This window comes from Balaenoptera ricei, chromosome 13 (assembly GCF_028023285.1).
Source record: "Balaenoptera ricei isolate mBalRic1 chromosome 13, mBalRic1.hap2, whole genome shotgun sequence".
NCBI classification, from domain to species: Eukaryota; Metazoa; Chordata; class Mammalia; order Artiodactyla; family Balaenopteridae; genus Balaenoptera; species Balaenoptera ricei.
In genome coordinates, this window is record NC_082651.1 from 71,881,525 (window position 1) to 71,898,843 (window position 17,319).

The 17,319-nt window shown below is 37.2% G+C and overlaps 1 protein-coding gene across 4 annotated transcripts in view; it reads left to right on the plus strand.

Annotated features, from left to right (window-relative positions):
- The window catches only part of ATL2 (atlastin GTPase 2), a 68,945-nt gene that overhangs the window by 41,309 nt on the left and 10,317 nt on the right, over window positions 1-17,319 (plus strand). For all 4 annotated transcript variants that reach the window (XM_059943574.1, XM_059943577.1, XM_059943576.1 and 1 more), the window contains 5 exons: window positions 10,693-10,827; window positions 11,074-11,178; window positions 14,513-14,563; window positions 14,863-14,919; window positions 16,397-16,489. In XM_059943574.1, coding sequence (XP_059799557.1) covers window positions 10,693-10,827; window positions 11,074-11,178; window positions 14,513-14,563; window positions 14,863-14,919; window positions 16,397-16,489 — 441 coding nt within the window. The remainder of the gene's footprint in view (window positions 1-10,692; window positions 10,828-11,073; window positions 11,179-14,512; window positions 14,564-14,862; window positions 14,920-16,396; window positions 16,490-17,319) is intronic.

Consider the following 17,319-nt stretch of genomic DNA (forward strand, 5'->3'; position numbering starts at 1 on the left):
TGTTATCCTGTTTTCTTGTGTTCAGCTTTATTGGTGTCTGCTGTATTTTTTATTCTGCTTCTTTAGTTATATTACTCTTCTAGTTTCCTAAGGTGGAAGTTTAGATGATTGATATTAGATCTTTTTTCCTAATATATACACCCAATGCTATAAATTCTCCTCTAACTATTGCTTTCACTGCATTTTACATATTTTCATGGGTTGTATTTTCATTTTCATTTAGTTCAAAATATTTGATCCATGTGTTATTTAGAAATGTGTTGGCCCATGTGTTACTTAGAAGTGTGTTGTGTAAACTCCAAGTATTATGGGGTTTTCCAGCTATGTTTCTATTACTGGTTTCTAGTTTAATTCAATTGTGGTCTGAGAGCATACTTTGTATGATCTTTTCTTTAAAATTTATTTTAAGGTGTGTTTTAAGGCCCAGTATATGTCCTATTTTGGGGAATGTTCTGTATGAGTTTGAGAGGAATGTGTATTCTGTTGTTGTTGGATGAAGGATTCTATTGGGTTGGCCAAAAAGCTCCTTCGGTTTTTAAGTAAAAAATAAAGGACACATTTTTCATTTTCACCAAGAACTTTATTGAACAACGTATTCCCCGTTTTGTTCCACTACCTTCTGCCATTTTTCAGGCAACTTCACAATTCCATCCACCCAAAACTTCTTATCTTTTTGAGCAAAGAACTGTTCCAGGTGCCTTTTACAGTCTTCCAGGGAATTGAAATTTTTTCCATTAAGAGAATTTTGTAAAGACCGAAATAAATGGAAATCCGAAGGTGCAATGTCTGGTGAATACGGCGGATGAATCAGAACCTCCCAGCCAAGCTGTAACAGTTTTTGCCTGGTCATCAAAGAAACATGCGGTCTTGCGTTATCCTGATGGAAGAGTATGCATTTTCTGTTGACTAATTCCGGATGCTTTTCGTTGAGTGCTGCTTTCATTTGGTCTAATTGGGAGCAGTACTTTTTGGAATTTTCGTTTGGTTTTCCGGAAGTAGCTCATAATAGAGGACTCCCTTCCAATCCCACCATATACATAACATCACCTTCTTTGGATGAAGAATGGTGTTTGGTGTGGTTCGTGGTGGTTCATTTCGCTTGCCCCACAATCTCTTCTGTTCCACATTATTGTACAGTATCTACTTTTCATCACCTGTCACAATTTGTTTTAAAAACGGAACATTTTCCTTATGTTTAAGTAGAGAATCACGTCAGAAATATGGTCAAGAAGGTTTTTTTTGCTTAACTTACGTGGAACCTAAACATCAAAGAGGTGAACATAACTAAGGTTGTGCAAATGATTTTCATCGCTTGATTTGGATATTTTGAGTATGTCAGCTATCTCCCGCATGGTATAACGTTGATGGTTCTCAATTAATGTCTCGTTTTGATCACTATCAACTTCAGCTGGTCTACCCGAACGTGGAGCATCGTCCAGAGAGAAATCTCCAGCACGAAACTTCGCAAACCACTTTTGACACGTTGGATCAGTCACAGCACCTTCTCCATACACTGCACATATCTTTTTTTGTGTTTCAGCTGCATTTTTACGTTTCTTGAAATAATAAAGCATAATATGCCAAAAATGTGGCTTTTTTTCTTCCATCTTCAGGATTAAAATGGGTACACAAAAATTCACCAACTTTGATAAGTTTTTTTTTTAAAGGCGTGCTGGTATGACAGCTGTCACAATACAGTCTAACAAAATTGTTTCGAATGAAGTTAAAGACAACTAAGCGCTACTAGAGCCATCTTATGGAAGAAACCAAATGAACCTTTTGGCCAACCCAATATAATGTCAATTAGATCCACTTGATTGTTGGTGCTGTTCAGTTCAACTATATCCTTACTGATACTCTGTCTTCTGGGTCTGTCAGTTACTGATTGAAGGGTGTTGAAGTCTCCAAGTATAATAGTGGATTTGTCTTGTTTCTTCTTGCAGTTCAGTTCTTGCCTCATGTATTTTGATGCTTTGTTGTTAAGTGCATACACATTAAAGATAACTGTTAAGTTTTTCTGGAGAATTGACCCCTTTATTATTATGTAATACCACTCTTTATCCTGATAATTTCCTGTTCTTAAGTCAGCTCGGTCGGAAATTAGTATAACTACTCTAGCTTTTGTTTGATCAGTGTCAATATGGTATATCTTCCTCCATTCCTTTTCTTTATGTTTAAACTGGGTTTTTTGTGGACAACAAATATTTGGGTCTTTTTTTTAATCCACAGTGACAGTTTCTGTCATTTAATTGGTTTATTTCAATCATGCACATCTAAATGATTTTTGATAGGATTGGATTGTTATTTCTTATGTTTGTAATTTTCTATTTGTTGTACTTGTTTGTTCTTTTTTAATTTTTTCTGCCTTCTCTAGCTTTAATTGACTATTTTATATGATTCCACATTCTATTCTTTCTTAGTATATCTATTATACTTATTTAAACATTTTAAAAAAAAACTGGTTGCCTGGAGTTTGCAATATACATTTACTACTAGTCTAAGTCTGCTTTAGAATATTACTATACTGCTTCATGGGTAGAGCAGGTACATTATGACAGAGTATTCCCAATGCCTCCCTCCTATGCCTTATGATGTTGTTGTTAATTTCCTCTGTGTTATGTACCATAATCACCCAATACATTGTTGCTATTAGCACTTCATACACATAGTTGTCTATTAGATGAATTAAGAGAAAAAAGAATAAAAGATTTACTTTCTTGTCTTTCTTTGACATTCTTTTATATATATGTCTGAGTTTCTGACCTATATTATTTTCTTTCCCTTGGGAGAACTTTTAACATTTCTTTCAAGGCAGGTGTGCTGGTGACAATCTCCCTCAGTTTTTGTCTAAGGAAGACTATTTCTCCTTCACTTTTGTAGGATAACTTTGCTGGATACAGAATTCTAGGTTGGTGGCTTTTTTCTTTCAGCACTTGAAATATTTCACTCCATTCTCTTCCTGTTTGTGTGTGAGAAGTCCAAAGTGATTCTTATCCTTTCTTGTTCCTCTACAGGTAACGTGTTTTTTGTCTCTGTTTTCTTTCAGGATTTCCTTTTTGTCTTTGTTCTTTTGCAGTTAGACTGTGATATGCCTGGTATAGATCTTTTGGTATTTATCCTATTTGGTGTTCTCTGACTTTCTTGGATCTGTTTTTTAGTATCTGTCATTAATTTTATAAAATTCTCAGCCATTATTACTTCTGATGTTTCTTTTACGCTTTTCTGCCTTCTCCTTCTGGTATTTCCATTACACCTATATTACACCTTTTGCAATTGTCCCACAGTCCTTGAGTGGTCTGTTCTGTTATTCTTATCCTTTTTTGTCTATGCATTTCAATTTGTGAGGTTTCTATTGATATATGTTCATGTTCACTGATTCTTTCCTTGGCCGTGTCCAGTCTGTGGATAAGTATATTAAAGGCATTCTTTATTTCTATTACAGTGTTTTTTATATCTAGCATTTTCTTTTAATTCTTTGAGTTTCCATCTCTCTGCTTACGTTACTTGTTTTTGCACATTTTCTACTTTTCTCATTAGAGCCCTTAAGATATTAATCCTAGTTATTTTAAATTTACTATCTCATATTTCAAAATCTGCATCATATCTGAGTTTGGTTCTGATGGTTGCTTTGTCTCATCAGTCTGTTTTTCCTTACCTTTTGGCATGGCTTGTAATTTTTTTGTTGAAAGTCAGGCATGAAATATCAGAAAATAGGACTGATAGTTAAGTTTTTAGTGTGAGGAGTTATGTTAATCTAGCTCTAGCTCAGAGATGTGTTTAATGTTTTCTGCTGCTTTAGGTCCCAGAGACTTCAGTTTTCTCCCCCTCCCCCATTATCCTTGGGTTTCTCTAAGAACTCCTTAAATAGAATGTGTCTTGCAGCTCTCTCAGTTGTAATCCACTGTCATCGTAGTGGAGCCTGGTTGATGTGGTGATAAGGTGTGGGTGAGGAAAGCTATATCATTTTATGATTAAATCTCAGTTTTGTAAGTGGGCCTGAGTCCCTGGGCTGTGACCTTCAGCAGTGTTTCTTAGCCTTAACAATTTTTTTTCTCCCCTTACTTGAGACAGGAAGGAAAGAGGGGGCTGGAGTTGATGAATTGCCCTCTTTCCCAGGCTTAGATAAAGCTCTGATAAGGTAGTTTGTCTTGGAGGGCAGGCCTTTGTTAATGGGGACTGCTGTCAGTGCTTACTTTCCTGAGTGTATTTGAAAATGGTTGCAGGGAATTCCCTGGCAGTCCAGTGGTTAGGACTCAGTGCTTTCACCGCTGTGGCCCAGGTTCAGTCCCTGGTCAGGGAACTAAGATCCTGCAAGCTGTGCGGCACGGCCAAAAAAAAAAAAAACAAAAAAAAAACCTCAGGGAGCTCCTTGAGGTAAAACCCAAGAAAGTGGGGGCCTGTGAAGCCTGAACCTCCACGAGAGGTCTTAGGTCTCAAGCTAGCCTACTCTTAGCTTCCAGCAGTTTGTCCAAATTACCATTTAAATGTTTCTTCCAGTTGCTCCAGTAGCTTCTGCTCCTTGGTAACTGACCTCAGCTTGTGATTCTTTGTATTTGCCTGTCTCTCAGATTTTGGTTTGCAATTTTCCATGTGACCTCAATTCTCTGGTCTAAGAAAGAAAGTTTGTTGATTTTCGTATTGAGCTTTTTTCTTGTTGTGAGGCTGGTGTGCTTTTTACATTAGCTTTATATATGGGAGCACTGAGGCTGGAAGTCCAGTGGAAGACTGTGAAGTCAAATCTCCATGCCAAACCTTAATTTAATAAATAGAGGTGTTTCGCCTTTCTGTTCTAGTAGCACTCAAGTACACTTAAAAAAAACTGTGGTTAAAAATGCATAGCAAAATTTACCATTTTAATCATTTTTAAGTGTACAGTTTAGTGGCATTAAGTATATTCATATTATTGTGCGATCATCATCACCAGTGCATCTCCAGAACTTTTTCCTTCCCAAACTGAAACTCTGTACACATTAAACTACTCATTCCTCCCCTTCCTCCAGCCCCTGATAACCACTTTTCTACTTTCTGTATGAGTTTGACTACTCTAGGTACCTCATATAAGTAGAATCATACAATTTTGTTATTTTGTATCTGGCTTATTTTACTTAGCATAATGTCTTCCAGGTCAAAGTCAGCTTTTAATCAGAACCTTAAAAAAAAGGTTATTTAAACTTCTTTGGTGTGTACCTAAGTTGATATAGTTGTCCTTGTTTGAGCTAGTGCCTTGGGTCAGTCATAATGTCATCTGTTTGTCCAGCCCCAAAAGGGAGGAGTTGCACATGGGGGTGGTTCAGATGTTAGACAGTTTTAAAACTGTTTTAAGAGTCTAATGTTGCTTAATTTGTTCCAGGACTTGCAGAGTATTCTTACATATTCAAATGAAAACTAAATTATGTTTGGTGGTCAGAATGTTTATATTAACTCATTCTATCCACTGATTTGTGTGTTTAGTGTTAATAACCTACCTCCAGAATTAGGCATTAGTTTTATACAGATTAAGATTTTCATCTGTTATGTTTTTAAAATTTATTTATTTTATTTTTGGCTGTGTTGGGTCTTTGGTGCTGTGCGCGGGCTTTCTCTAGTTGCGTTGAGCAGGGGCTACTCTTCGTTGTGGTGCGTGGACTTCTCATTGCGGTGTCTTCTCTTGTTGTGGAGCACGGGCTCTAGGCACACAGCCTTCAGTAGTTGTGGCTCATGGGCTCTAGAGCGCAGGCTCAATAGTTGTGGCACACGGGCTTAGTTGCTCCACGGCATGTGGGATCTTCCCAGACCAGGACTTGAATCTGTGTGCCCTGCGTTGGCAGGCGGATTCTTAACCATTGAGCCACCAGGGAAGTCCCATCTGTTATGTTTTTATGGGGAATACTTCATAACTAGGAAGGATCTGCTCTTTTATTGTACAGTTACTTGGGTCTTTAATTTCATCCTTTTTATCCCTTTTCCTCCTCGCTGTGATGAGTTACTGTGGCTTTTGAATGGGCCTTTATTCTTCTGGCCTGCCCATTGTTGGAGTCAGTAAGACTGGGAACAGGGTGTATGGTCTGATACATATAGACCTGGTTGGATCACCAAGTCTGTGTTTCAAGTTTACCAGCTATTGTTTCACTTTGTTGCTAGAGAATGTTATCTTTCCTATGGTGAAGTAAGAATTTGTTTCTTATTATTTAGAGTAGGTAGGGGTTCTTTATTGGTTTTTTTTTTTATTTTTAAAAAATTTGTTTATTTTATTTTTGGCTGTGTTGGGTCTTCGTTGTCTTCGTTGATGCACGCGGGCTTTCTCTAGTTGCGGCGAGTGGGGACTACTCTTCGTTGCAGTGTGCAGGCTTCTCATTGTGGTGGCTTCCCTTGTTGTGGAGCACGGGCTCTAGGTGCGCAGGCTTCAGTAGTTGCAGCATGCGGGTTCAGTAGTTGTGGCTCACAGGCTTAGTTGCTCCGTGGCATGTGGGATCTTCCCGGACCAGGGCTCGAACCTGTGTCCCCTGCATTGGTAGGTGGATTCTTAACCACTGTGCCACCAGGGAAGCCTGGGTTCTTTATTGTTGATAATTATATTACACTGGTAAGTCTTCTTGGCAAGGGTTTACGTTTATTCACTGTAATATTTGACTACATTTAAAGTTCAGGTGTTTTCATATTGCCTTTTGCAACTGAGATTTATTCAATAAGATTTTTTAATTTTACTGGAGGATTAAAATCATTTTAGAGATTTCGAGTTTTAAGGCCTTTTTTGTCCCTACAGTAGTAAATGGTATCAGATTACTGTTTTTCAAGTTCTTAAGTTTGCTTTTACTAACTTATGACAGCAAAGAGTATCTGTTATCAGCAAGACTGCTTCTAGAATTCATTAGAATGCTCCTTGAGGGCAGGAATGTTTGTTCTTTTTCAGTGCTGTGTCCCTAGAACCTAAAACAGTGGCTGGCACATGGTAGGGGTGCAATAAATATTTGTTGAATGAGTATATATGAATATATTAAATTTATCAGTATTCAGTATGTTAGAGAAATAGCAGGACTTCTTAATTTCATGTTTTGAAATATCAAAACTTAGTGGTTTTAATTAGCTAGGTTCTCTGACTTACCTTTTCTTTCGTCCTTTTATTGACTAATCAGTTTAATAAACATTTCCATTACAGGGTAAACTAAGAAGAGATGATATATAGTCAATAGATTTTTTAAATGAGACACCAGTTCTTTTTAAAGTTTCTTTGGAGAGGGTAAGGTTAACAAACATCTTAGCCTATGATATCAGTCATCTTTACTTTTTAAAATTTATTTTTACTCTCTTGTTCGTGTAATTGTTTCTAGGAATAATTAAAAGGATCATATTTCTTTTTTTTTAGTAAACTTATTTATGTATGTATGGCTGCATTGGGTCTTTGTTGCTGCACACGGGCTAGTTGTGGCGCACGGGCTTAGTTGCTCTGAGGCATGTGGGATCTTCCCGGACCAGGGCTCGAACCCGTGTCCCCTGCATTGGCAGGCGGATTCTTAACCACTGCACCACCAGGGAAGTCCCTAAAAGGATCATATTTCTTAGGTATCTCTTACACATGCTCAAAAGGGAACACATTGAAGCTTAATAATTAAAAATTTTAATGTATTTATTTATTGAGCAAATATTTTGAGTGCCTACTGCAAGCCAGGCACTATTCTCTCTTCTGGGAGTACTATTCTATGTTTTGAGAGAAAAAAAAGACAAAACTTTCTTTCTTCATGGAACTTACATTCTCATAGGAGAGATAGGGAAACAAGATGTAGAATAAAAACAGATTTCTCTAATAGGGTAGATTCTTTTAAGTTACTTGTGTAGGTTGGACCTTTAAAAATAATCAGTTCATTAAATACCTACCACTTTGACATTGTTGGGGAATGAGATGCCACATGTGAGAGCCTAGAATAGGGCAAGGCGCTTTGGTAGGAAGTTTTGTAAACAGAAATGAAGTTTACAGCTCGTGCTCTCAGTATTGACACAAGAACTGCATTGCAAAGCTATTTAAAGATAACCACCTGCAGTGTCCGTAATATGCTTTAAGAGTTCACAAAAGTCAGAGTTTCTTGACAGCTGGCTCAGTCTTGGCAGACAGCAGGTGGAACAAAGGTATAGAGATGCTAAACAACATACGTTTTTGGGAATAGTGACCTTTTTGGAGTGGTAGAAACTGGAAGAGGGGTGTGTGTGTGTGTGTGTGTGTGTGTGTGTGTGTGTTTGGGGAACTTATGAGTACTATCAGGAGCAGAGATAGAAAAAGTAAATTAAAGGTGGATTGTATGCAACAGGTCTCTAGATGGTCCTGTAAATAAATGGGGAGCCACAGATGACTTTTTAGTAGGACAATGGCAAGATTACGTTTCTTGTTGAGAAAATTAAGTGACTATGGGAAGGATGGGTTGGAGAGTACGACAGGGAGGTTCCAGGCTATTTGGGGCATCTAAAGTATAGCCCAGGGGCAAGACCATTGTTGGGCTTGTCCATAGTATATAATGTGAATAGAATTGTGCCATGTGACAGGCAGCCTTGTGACCAACAGAGGGATGAGGGTCAAAAGTTGAAGATACTGAAAGTGAAGAAGAGAATCCAAGAGAATTTTGTAGTTAATAGGATTGGTAACTTGCTGGGGATGGGAGTTTTGTGGGATAATAATAATTATAGATGGTTTGAAGTTTAAGACGGATCTTCACATTAGGTAGTGATGGTCTGGACAACACTTTTTTTCCCCACCTTGTATCTCATTTTCATAAATTGCTTCATCCCTCATTGAGCCTACCATACCCATCTTTTTTCCACCCCTAATTTGAGCTTTGATATCTGTTTTGGACTATATAGTGAAGCTTATTAGAAGTATTTCTGAAACAAAGGAATTTTTCCTGTGGGGGGAGGTACTTTGAGAAAAGGGTATATGGGCTTTAAGTATACTTAAAGTATAGGGCTCTTTTTAAAAAAAAATTATTTATTTTATTTATTTATTTTTGGCCGTGTTGGGTCTTTGTTGCTGCACGCAGGCTTTCTCTAGTTGTGACGAGCAGGGGCTACTCTTCGTTGTGGTGCACGGGCTTCTCGTTGCGGTGGCTTCTCTTGTTGCGGAACACGGGTTCTAGGCGTGCAGACTTCAGAAGTTGCGGCTCGCTGGCTCTAGAGCACAGGCTCAGTAGTTGTGGCACACGGGCTTAGTTGCTCCGCGGCATGTGGGATCTTCCCAGACCAGGGCTCAAACCCATGTCCCTTGCATTGGCAGGCAGATTCTTAACCACTGTGCCACCAGGGAAATCCCTAGGGCTCTTAATATATGTCAAAGTTAACTCATTTATTATATTCCAGATTTAATTTTCTAGATAAATTACCTTATGGTATAGTAACTTTTATATAATTTTATAATATTTAATTATAACAGTCTAGCCCTGTGAGGTACGTTAAAACATTTTATTATGGAAAAATTTAAATATACCCCAAAATAGTAGAGTATTATGAACCCCAGTATACCTATCGACATTTTGCTGGTCTTGTTTCATCTGTTTTTCCCTCTGCCCTTTTATTCTTTTTTTTTTTTGCTGAAATATTTTAAAGCAAATGCTAGGCCTATTCTTTCACCATAAATACTTGAATATTTAACAGTTAAGGACTTTATTATTATTATTAATACAACCACAAAACCACTATCACACCAAGCAATCATCTTTACCCCAACTTAACACCATCTAATATACCCAGTCTGGATTCAGATTTCCCTTTTGGTTTCAAAAAAGAGTTTTATAGCTGGATTGTTTGAATCAGGTTTCAAACAAGTCTTGTGGTTATTTTTAAAGTTGATATTTTTTTTAAAATAAATTTATTTATTTATTTATTTTTGGTTGCGTTGGGTCTCTGTTGCTGCACACAGGCTTTCTCTAGTTGCGGCGAGCAGGGGCTACTCTTTGCTGTGGTGCGTGGTCTTCTCATTGGGGTGGCTTGTTGCGGAGCGTGGGCTCTAGGTGCGCAGGCTTCAGTAGTTGTGGCACGCGGGCTCAGTAGTTGTGGCTCCTAGGCTCTAGAGCGCAGGCTCAGTAGTTGTGGTGCATGGGCTTAGTTGCTCTGCGGCATGTGGGATCTTCCCGGACCAGGGCTTGAACCCGTGTCCCCTGCATTGCCAGGCGGATTCTTAACCACTGCGCCACCAGGGAAGCCCAAAAGTTGATATTTTTTAAAGAGAAAATTAAGGCAGTGTGAAAACATTTTAGTATAAGCTATTCTAAGAGAGCAACGCTGTTTTGACAGCCATTCTGTCTGGAACTTAGTTTTGTACAAGGAGGTATCGAAATAGCTAGTATCTATTTTTTATGATTTTTAAACATAGGAAATCTTTCCAAAATGGAGGAAGTGGGTGTGACCCCACTTATCTAGAAGCCTAGAGTATGAAAATGTGAGCTATTCAAGAAGGTTCAGGTTTAGAGGAAGACCACATCTCTCTTAGTCAAAACACCCTAGATGGGATTTGGGACTGTTTTTGTAACTACTTGTGTAATGTTACGGTATATTTTATCTCCCTGGATGTACCTTCCTCATCTATAAAATGAGTGGACGATTTCTTTTTTTTTTTTTAATTTTTATTGAAGTGTAGTTGATTTACAATGTTGTGAAGAGTGGGTGATTTCTTATATTCCTTTTGAGTTCTTATTTTTGTGTGTTTTATTTTCTATTTATGCTTGACTTTAACAGGATTCTCAAAGTTGGATTGGTGGAAACAATGAACCATTGACTGGCTTTACATGGCGAGGTGGTTGTGAAAGAGAAACAACAGGCATACAAGTCTGGAATGAAGTGTTTGTGATCGACAGACCTAATGGAACAAAAGTAAGATTGTCTTTATAGTTTTTTACTATTGTTTTTCTTCCATATTCTTTCTTGAGCAAAACAACACAGAACTATTAATATCTGATAACTTTAACATATGTGGATTATTATGTCAAAATGTGTGAGATACTTAGAGTACTTTTCTTGACTTAGTTACTGATTTTGATATTAACCATTTTATATTTGACTTTTATAGTCACTATTGGTGAATTTTTTACTTAGTATTTTAAACTTTTAAATTTCTAGGTGGCTGTGCTGCTAATGGATACCCAGGGTGCCTTTGATAGCCAGTCAACTATCAAAGATTGTGCAACAGTGTTTGCTCTGAGCACTATGACTAGCTCTGTCCAGGTGAGATAACAGAGATGCTGTGGTATGATCAGGTCAGACAATCCTAATACCTTTGCTCCTCCTCAAAAGGCCTTTTGATTGAAGAAAAAAAAGGATTAAAATTAGAGAAACTATTTACATTTAGTATTGGTCATTTACATTTCTATGCTTGCTGTTCTGGCTTACAATGTGAAATTTCATACTTTTAGTGCTTACCAGGGAAGCAGTGAACCAATAGCCAATCCCTTTGGTATTTCATCATAGCATCTATGCTTTTTTCTTTTTAAAGGAATATATATTATTGCATGTTATCCTTAATTGAATTCAAGGATATTCAGTTGATATTGAATTCAATTGAATTCAGTCATATACAGTAAAATATAGAGTGTTTCTTTATTTTTTGGCTAAACCACCCAAACAAACAACAAAACCAAGTAATTAAATTTAGTTTTCTACTCGATATGTATGACAACTAGTACATGATTATTTGAACTAATGGAGGTAGAGACATAATAATTAATTCGTATTGAGGAAACCTTAATGATGTTTATATAATAAACTAAGGACTTAAAGTACCTGTTTCATTTAGAAAGGGGTAAAATCCTTTCTGTTTTTTCACTTATGCTGTACCCTAGTTATGTTTGGTGTTCTATCAAGTTCTAGCCTCTTCAAGCTAGGCCATCTCTTTTCTGTATAATTTAGACTAATTGCACTGAATTAAACCACCACAGGTCATTTTTTATTTCTTTACTTTCTGTTTCCTGAGCTCATCTGTGGTTGATACTTCTCTGGCTGAAAAATGAATTATTGAAGTATGGTGGTTAGGTCCAGCTGGTGATATATCAAGATGTATATTTGCAGATATTTTAAAAAGTATGTGCTTCTCCTGAGATAAGAAATATTTCTTATGGATGGTAGATTATAGGTGATACCGTCACAGTGTCTTGGAATTTTTGTGCTTTCCATTAATATCTGGAATGTATGACTAGTTTCTATTAAAGTTCCCATTTCCTTTCTTCTTCAATTCGAAGTATCTAGCTGTCAGAGTGGAAACAAGTTTTGGAATTATTATGAGATAAAAGAGAAGTGGCTTCTTTTTATTATAGGGATGGGGATATCTGTCACTACAAACTAAGTGATGTTATTGGGGACCCTCAGGGTCTCTTTTTCTCAGTTTGTCCTACCTCTTTTTCTCTGATCTTGCAGGGCAGCACAACTGCCATTTTCTTGAGGCAAGCAGGAGCCACATCTTTGTGTTTATATTATCACATTATAGCCCTTCAGATTAGCTGGCTCTGTGGCTTGCATTAAATTATAAGTTCTCTGTCCTAAAACTTATACCATGGTGTTCTCTTGTTTATTCAACTTTATGATAGCAAGAGAACTGGTTTTGGACAACCACATAAAGCCATTCAGCCACTTCCTTATCGTAAAACAAAGATTTTGCCCATCTTACCTATCTCACATGTGGTTTTGTGTGTAGTCAGAAATGAGGTCCAAATGAGATAATGCATAAGAAAGTGGTTTGTAAACTAAATAATCAAGAAGATAATTTTTTTTTCTTTTTTAAGGCCGCACCGTGCGGCATATGGGATCTTAGTTCCCCAACCAGGGATCGAACCCGTGCCCGCATGCATTGGAAGTGCGGAGTCTTTTTTTTTTTTTTTTTTTTTTAAAATAAATAAATGTATGTATGTGGCATCTTCCCGGACCAGGGCTCGAACCTGTGTCCCCTGCGTTGGCAGGCGGATTCTTAACCACTGCACCACCAGGGAAGCCCCAGGAGTGCAGAGTCTTAACCACTGGACCACCAGGGAAGTCCCTAAAATTAGTTTTTATTATTGCTTCTTTCCTGATTCTTGAGGCTAGATTTCTCTCCTTCCTTATGTAAGTTATCTGGCTGATAGATCAATGACAAATTGATCCCTTTGTCATTTATTCTTTCAAAAAATAATTACTGAGCATCTATTAAGTACAACACAGTATGCTAAGTAGTAATGATCCACAATAAACAAATCTTCTTTTCTGTTTGCTATTTACAACCTGGCCCTGACAATGAAAGGATCTGGTCCTATTTTCTAAAAGCTAAGGCCCATATGGGTGAGAATAGGTTGGTTATGCTTTCAGTTTTTAAGTTTAAATCTAGAGTTTAATCACCTCATCATTAATTACTTTTTAAGAACCTGTTTGGAATTAGTCAACTGAGAATATCATTTTAGGTTTGCTGGGCTATATTGGCTGTTTATATTCTTGACCTCCAAGTGATTAAGTTAGATTATCACTTATTTGCTGTTAGAACAAATTGTTCTATATTTGGAGTAACCCTGTTTTCTTAGATATAAGTTATTTCCTAGCAGAGGCGACAACTGTGGACACCCACTTTTCTCCTTTGGTGGTCTAGGTCATCTTTTAAAGACCTGACTCAGAAGGATTGGACCTAGTGAATCTTTTCTCCAATTGCTGTTTCTTGAGAGTACTTAAGTTTCCGTTATCAGCTCTGGTCTATGGGCCTTGGAAAGTGGAAGAGTGCTACCTACGGGGGGTGTGTGTGTGTGTGTGTGTGTGTGTGTGTGTGTGTGTGTGTGTGTGTGTTTTAGCTACCACAGTCTGGTAAAATTTTCATGTTAAGTTATCTGGTCTATGGGCCTTGGAAAGTGGAAGAGTGCTACCTACGGGGGATGTGTGTGTGTGTGTGTGTGTGTGTGTGTGTGTGTGTGTGTGTTTTAGCTACCACAGTCTGGTAAAATTTTCATGTTAAGTTATTTAGATTGAGTTTGCTTAAGTAAAACGATAACCATAATATTAGAGTCAAGTTAGTTGAGGCACCCACTGAACAAACCATAAACTATATACTATGAATGCTCCAAGGAGGAATTTATCTTTGTATTGTGTTGGCCAAAAAGTTCGTTTGGGTTTTCTGTAACATCTTAACAGAGAAAAACCTGAACGAACTTTTGGGCCAAACCAATAGAACTATGCCCTTCACATTCATTGACTTAGAAAAACAGTTGGGTAGTTGGGGAAACTCTTCACTTAAAAAAAAAAATCATGTCATAACATTAAAAAAACTTACTATGTGATATACTTTTTTTTTTTTTAATGTCTGCTGCCTTCTTGGCCCCATATGCGTATGTTCATGATTTTTACATAGTTTACCACCACTGCTTCCCCCTTAATGTTTTATCCTGACTGTTAGGAAAAAAGAAAATTCTTTTCATGGACCACTGGTTAAGATATTGACTGAGTCATTCATTCGTGCTCAGGTGTAAAATAGCCTTCATTTCCACAAGTAAAGTTATACACAGCTGGGTATTCAAAGTAAAACACTAATAAAAACAAAAATTTGTTTTAACAGGTGTATAATTTGTCTCAAAATATTCAAGAAGATGATCTTCAACACTTGCAAGTATGTATGTCTCAAAGAATGTATGCCAAAGTATTGAAAATTTAATTCCCACTTTGTTGTGACTTTACACCAAGAACCTGTAATGTTGTAAGAAGATTGACTATTAGATGGTTTTAAACAGATGTACGACTTCTTAACTAGAAGAAATTTTAAAGTATACGCAGTCTTAAAAAATTAAATGCTTGGCTTTCAAATGATTTTAAAGACTCTGACATTTAGTCGTCTGATACAGAATAGCTTTACAGATGTCTTCTTTCAACCTCTTCAGGGGCATTATTTTAAATAATTTGATTTAATAGTTGTTTACAGAATACGGCAGACTTGCTATGGAAGAAATCTACCAGAAGCCATTTCAGGTAAATAAATATTTTATCATTAAAAAAAAATTTATCTATGAAAAGCTATCATCTTGTATCTCTGGAGATATGAGGACATTATGTGAAACTAATTTTTGACAACAGATCTAGTGGAATTGAAACTAACTTATGGTAATGTCATCACCATCTTATCAGTAGCAGCTTACAGGATAGGAAATAGAGCAAATGAATCTAGACTGGTTCTTAATACTTTTACTTAAAGAGGTTAATAATATTTCTCTTAACTGGATATTACTTCCAAAACTTGAGACAGTCATGTAAATTTCTTTTATATGTGATAAACTACTAGAAAATGTTATTGGTTGTACGTGTGTGTGTGTGTGTGTGTGTGTGTGTGTGTGTGTGTGGTATATTACAAGTTGAGGTTAGACCTGTTATTCTTTATTTTTGTTTCAAATAGAAAAATTTCAGAACTTATTGTATCTCTCCCCCGTGTGTTTTTTCATTACTTTTAAATGCTAGGTACAGAACATGAAGTCAGAAATTAACCTTGATTTGAGAAGCATATGCTCTGCTTGCTTCTGTGGAGTCTTATCATTAGACATTAAAAAAAAAAACAGAGCTAATTTCAGATAGATTCTTTTTTGAAATAAGTGTAATTTGTAAGTAGGCATTGTACTATTTGGCTAGTTGTGTTCTAGTAGGTGAGAGTGACTCCACCCCGTCTGCTCATCAGTGTGTGAAGTGCTTCCTGTGTGATAGCATCACTGGTGATTCTGTTAGTGGGTTACATTGATTCTGCCTCCGTCTTGTCTGGCTCAGGTGATCACTTCTACGAAATATTTGGGCAGGTTATGGTGTCATTTTGTGTATATGATGAAATGTACTCTATTTGGCCTATATCAGTTTTTCTGAACTGGGGTCATTTTGCCACCCAGAGGGCATTTGCCAGTGTCTGGAGACATTTTTGGTTGTCACAGTTTTGGGGAGGAAGTTCATGCCATTGGCATCTAGTTTATAGAGGCCAGACATGCTGTTCAACATCCTACAAAATGTAGGACAGCCGTGATAATAAGAATTATCTGACCCAAAGTGTTAGTAGTGCTGAGTTGAGGAACTTAAGCATATGGGAATAAAAAAGTCTGTGAAAAGAACTAATTGGTCTAGAATTAGGTTAGTTGGTCTTCTAGTTACACAATCTTGACTTAAAATTATGATCTGTATACCGTGATATGTCTTTTGTTTCTTTTTTAAATATCCTGTATTATTGCTTGTGGTGACTCCTTATACACAGTGAGGTTCTCAAATGGAGGTAGTTTCTTGGTATAGGAGCTGGGAGTATTGTTGGCTTATGTAGGCTCTTGATATAACTATGAGTAGTATTAAGCCATTTGGTTACTATAACTTTTGATAAGGATTGTTTTTGGGGAGTAAGGGGTGCTTCAGTTATTAAAGTAGTAATTTTTGGTAAAATTTTATAAGAAATGATTTCAATTTGTTTCCCTTCTTTCTGTAGACATTAATGTTTTTGATTCGAGACTGGAGTTATCCTTATGAACATTCATATGGTTTGGAAGGTGGAAAACAATTCCTTGAAAAGAGATTGCAGGTAAGCCCCCATTTCTTAGAGAGGAGAGCATAAGCACCAAGCCCCAGGGGAAGGTGTGGCCTGTCTGGACTGCTGCTTAGACTACCAACCTCTAAGTGTCATTGGAACAAATTGAGTATCCCAGGTTAACCCAGATAACTGCATACATAATTGATGAGAAGTAAATTGGTAGCACTCCTGTGAAAGAGGACAATAGAAATGCCCTCAAGTAGAAGTTAAGGAATGGATATTTCTCTCCAGAGCCAACTGCCCCTTCAGTAAATCAATATTCAAAGGATAAAAGTTTGAAGTAGACTAACTTTTTGATCTGCTCAGGTTGCATGCATGTCTCTTTCTGGCCCAGCTGAGCTTCTGAGCATTTGGGACAGGCTGGATCATCTAGTGTGGATGCATTGAATACAGATGACGTGAGACTCTCTTTCCAAGGAATACTATCTCGTAGAGTGGCAGCATATAGAGAAAAAAGGGATCTTAAACATTATCTAGTATAGCCTTTACACACACACACACCCCAAAACTGGGACCCAGAAAAGTGACTTGCCTTTGGTCACTTAACTAATTATTGATAACTGGGAGTAGGACCCAAATATCCAAACTCCTGGCCTGGCCTATGCAAAATGCCACACCAAGTCATTCCTGGAAAATAACATCACCGACATGATCCTTTATTCCTAAAGGTACCCTCCTATGGAAGTACTTTGGGAAACCCTCAGGTCAGATACTACCTACCTACTGATGTCCACAAAAGATACATAAAAATACCTTTATTCATAAGTAGAAGGTTTAGCTCTTTGGGGTAATAAAATTTTGTTTGTTTCCTATGGAAAAAT